The 2,500-nt window shown below is 46.3% G+C and overlaps 1 protein-coding gene across 1 annotated transcript in view; it reads right to left on the bottom strand.

Annotated features, from left to right (window-relative positions):
• The window catches only part of LOC139375491 (von Willebrand factor A domain-containing protein 7-like), an 8,779-nt gene that overhangs the window by 4,637 nt on the left and 1,642 nt on the right, over positions 1 to 2,500 (bottom strand). Inside the window, exon 3 of the mRNA XM_071117325.1 lies at positions 1,433 to 1,577. Coding sequence (XP_070973426.1) covers positions 1,433 to 1,577 — 145 coding nt within the window. The remainder of the gene's footprint in view (positions 1 to 1,432; positions 1,578 to 2,500) is intronic.

Genomic DNA, 2,500 nt, shown 5'->3' with positions numbered 1-2,500 from the left:
CTCTCTCTCCTCCCTCTCCCACTCCTCCCTATCCTGCTTCCACTCCTCTCTCTCCCACTCGCACTCCTCCCTATTCCTCTCTCTCCCACTCCCACTCCTCTCTCTCCCTCTCCCACTCCTCCATATTCCTATCTCTCCTACTCCCACTCCTCTCTCTCCCTCTCCCACTCCTCCCTATTCCTCTCTCTCCCACTCCCACTCCTCTCTCTCCCTCTCCCACTCCTCCCTATTCCTCTCCCTCTCTCTCCCACTCCTCCTTCTTCCTCTCTCTCTCTCTCTCTCTCTCTCTCTCTCTTCCCTCTTTCTCCCTCTCCCACTCCTCCCTATCCCTCTCTCTCCCTCTCCCACTCCTCCCTATCCCTCTCTCTCCCTCTCCCACTCCTCTCTCTCCCTCTCCCACTCCTCCCTCCCTCTCCTTCTCTCTCCCCTTACTTGCAGACAGGGCTCTAATCACGCTGGTGCGACAAAAACATTTGTTATTTTATTTATTTATTTGTAAAAAAAAATGTCTTTAACCTTCATTTTACTAGGCAAGTCTTAAAAACAAATGTTTAATTACAATGATGGCCTACCGGGGAACATTGTTCAGGGGCAGAGAGACAGATGTGTACCTTTTTAGCTCAAGGATTCGATCCAGCAACATTTCGGTTACTGGCCCAACACTATAACCGCGAAGCTACCTACTGCGCCATACACAAGTTAGGAGCACAACAAAATATTTAGGAGCACTAGAGAAGAGTTGTACTGTGTGCAGTCCTCTCCCCAGTGTCTCTCTAGCTACTTGTACTGTGTACAGAACTCTCCCCAGTGTCTCTCTAGCTACTTGTACTGTGTACAGAACTCTCCCCAGTGTCTCTCTAGCTACTTGTACTGTGTACAGTACTCTCCCAAATGTCTCTCTAGCTACCTGTAGTGTGTACAGTCCTATCCCCAGTGTCTCTCTAGCTACCTGTACTGTGTACAGGACTCTCCCCAGTGTCTCTCTAGCTACCTGTACTGTGTACAGTCCTCTCCCCAGTGTCTCTCTAGCTACCTGTACTGTGTACAGTACTCTCCCCAGTGTCTCTCTAGCTACCTGTACTGTGTACAGTCCTCTCCCCAGTGTCTCTCTAGCTACCTGTAGTATGTACAGTCCTCTCCCCGGTGTCTCTCTAGCTACCTGTACTGTGTGCAGTCCTCCCCCCAGTGTCTCTCTAGCTACCTGTACTGTGTACAGTACTCTCCCCAGTGTCTCTCTAGCTACTTGTACTGTGTACAGTCCTCTTCCCTGTGTCTCTCTAGCTACCTGTACTGTGTACAGTACTCTCCCCAGTGTCTCTCTAGCTACCTGTACTGTGTACAGTCCTCCCCCCAGTGTCTCTCTAGCTACTGGAACTGTTTGCATATCCCCTCTTTCACCCCCCCCCCCCCCCCCCCCTCTCTCTCCTCTTACCTGTAGTGTGTGTAGTACTCTCCCCAGTGTCTCTCTGGCAGCCTGGAAGTTCTCCCTTTGTATGTTGGCCTTGATGCTGGCCACCCCATCAGTTATAAGGCGCCTGCCCTCAGCAAACGCCTCTGAGTTGAAGTGATGGGCTGGGCTGTTATAATAAAGATTATGATCAATTGGTTTTATATAGAAAACGGCTATAAGAGTGATACACCAAATGTTCACTTGGACTGGCACAATAATGACAATGATTAATTGTTTATTAAGTTCATACATTAGAGCCACTAGAAGAAGGGTCATGTGACATGTGACAAATGCTGGATAAGAAAACTAAGTTGTTTTTAAAACTAGTTAAAAAAATTTAAGAATCTGTTGCACTCCTGTGCTAATTCCACGCACTCCAAGCATTTTACATAATAAGTGAACCTCATTCTCTATCAATGGAGCACCAACCTGTTGAAATAATAAGGGAAACTCATTCTCTATCAATGGAGCACCAACCTGTTGAAATAATAAGGGAAACTCATTCTCTATCAATGGAGCACCAACCTGTTGATGTAATAATTGAACCTCATTCTCTATCAATGTAGCACCAACCTGTTGACATAATAAGGGAACCTCATTCTCTATCAATGGAGCACCAACCTGTTGACATAATAAGGGAACCTCATTCTCTATCAATGGAGCACCAACCTGTTGACATAATAAGGGAACCTCATTCTCTATCAATGGAGCACCAACCTGTTGACATGATAAGGGAACCTCATCCTCTATCAATGGAGCACCAACCTGTTGACATAATAACTGAACCTCATTCTCTATCAATGGAGCACCAACCTGTTGACATAATAAGTGAACCTCATTCTCTATCAATGGAGCACCAACCTGTTGACATGATAAGGGAACCTCATTCTCTATCAATGGAGCACCAACCTGTTGAAATAATATTTGAACCTCATTCTCTATCAATGGAGCACCAACCTGTTGACATAATAAGTGAACCTCATTCTCTATCAATGGAGCACCAACCTATTGACATAATAAGGGAACCTCATTCTCTATCAATGGAGCACC

The sequence above is a fragment of the Oncorhynchus clarkii genome, chromosome 19 (assembly GCF_045791955.1).
Source record: "Oncorhynchus clarkii lewisi isolate Uvic-CL-2024 chromosome 19, UVic_Ocla_1.0, whole genome shotgun sequence".
Classification (NCBI taxonomy): Eukaryota; Metazoa; Chordata; class Actinopteri; order Salmoniformes; family Salmonidae; genus Oncorhynchus; species Oncorhynchus clarkii.
Note: the sequence above shows the minus strand (reverse complement) of the source record. Positions and strands in the feature narration are given on the sequence as shown.